Source organism: Geospiza fortis, unplaced genomic scaffold (genome assembly GCF_000277835.1).
Source record: "Geospiza fortis unplaced genomic scaffold, GeoFor_1.0 scaffold54, whole genome shotgun sequence".
In the NCBI taxonomy this organism is placed as follows: domain Eukaryota; kingdom Metazoa; phylum Chordata; class Aves; order Passeriformes; family Thraupidae; genus Geospiza; species Geospiza fortis.
In genome coordinates, this window is record NW_005054301.1 from 8,341,224 (window position 1) to 8,341,728 (window position 505).

Below are 505 nucleotides of genomic sequence, written 5' to 3' on the forward strand. Positions count from 1 at the left end.
GGAGGCACGGGAGAGGCCAGGGGCGGCCGGGCACAGCCGTACCGCCGCAGAGGCGGAAACGTACCCTCACTGCGCTGAGGGAAAAGCACCGTTCTGGGGCAACACGCACATCATCTTCCCAAAATAGCGTGAAGCCCTGCAAAATAATAGAATCAAATTTTAAGAAGCAGGTGGAGTTCCTTGACAGTAGTTAGGGGGGCTTACTAGCCCAGGACCACCCTTGCTCAGCCTTGCAGGATTGGGTGTTGGTTCAGGCAACTCAGCCCTTTGTAAAGAACGAACGAACCCTTGAACTCTTAAAGAACTGCAGACCAAGAGGGCCCTGGCCCCTGGGCTGCGGCTGGGTGAGAAAATAACATGCATGCCCAGGAGGGTGGGAGAAGTGTTTGCCAGGTAAGAGGTTTTAAGAGATTTGCTCAGCTGCTCCTGGAGAGAGGTGGGAGCACTTCTGCCGGCAGTGTGCGCTGATCCCGGCAAAATGTACATTAGTAAATGTCAGCTACCA

At 54.7% G+C, this 505-nt stretch overlaps 1 protein-coding gene across 1 annotated transcript in view; it reads right to left on the bottom strand.

Annotated features, from left to right (window-relative positions):
- FAM177A1 (family with sequence similarity 177 member A1) overlaps positions 1–505 on the bottom strand; it is a 16,995-nt gene that overhangs the window by 16,278 nt on the left and 212 nt on the right. Inside the window, exon 2 of the mRNA XM_014310706.2 lies at positions 65–136. Coding sequence (XP_014166181.1) covers positions 65–136 — 72 coding nt within the window. The remainder of the gene's footprint in view (positions 1–64; positions 137–505) is intronic.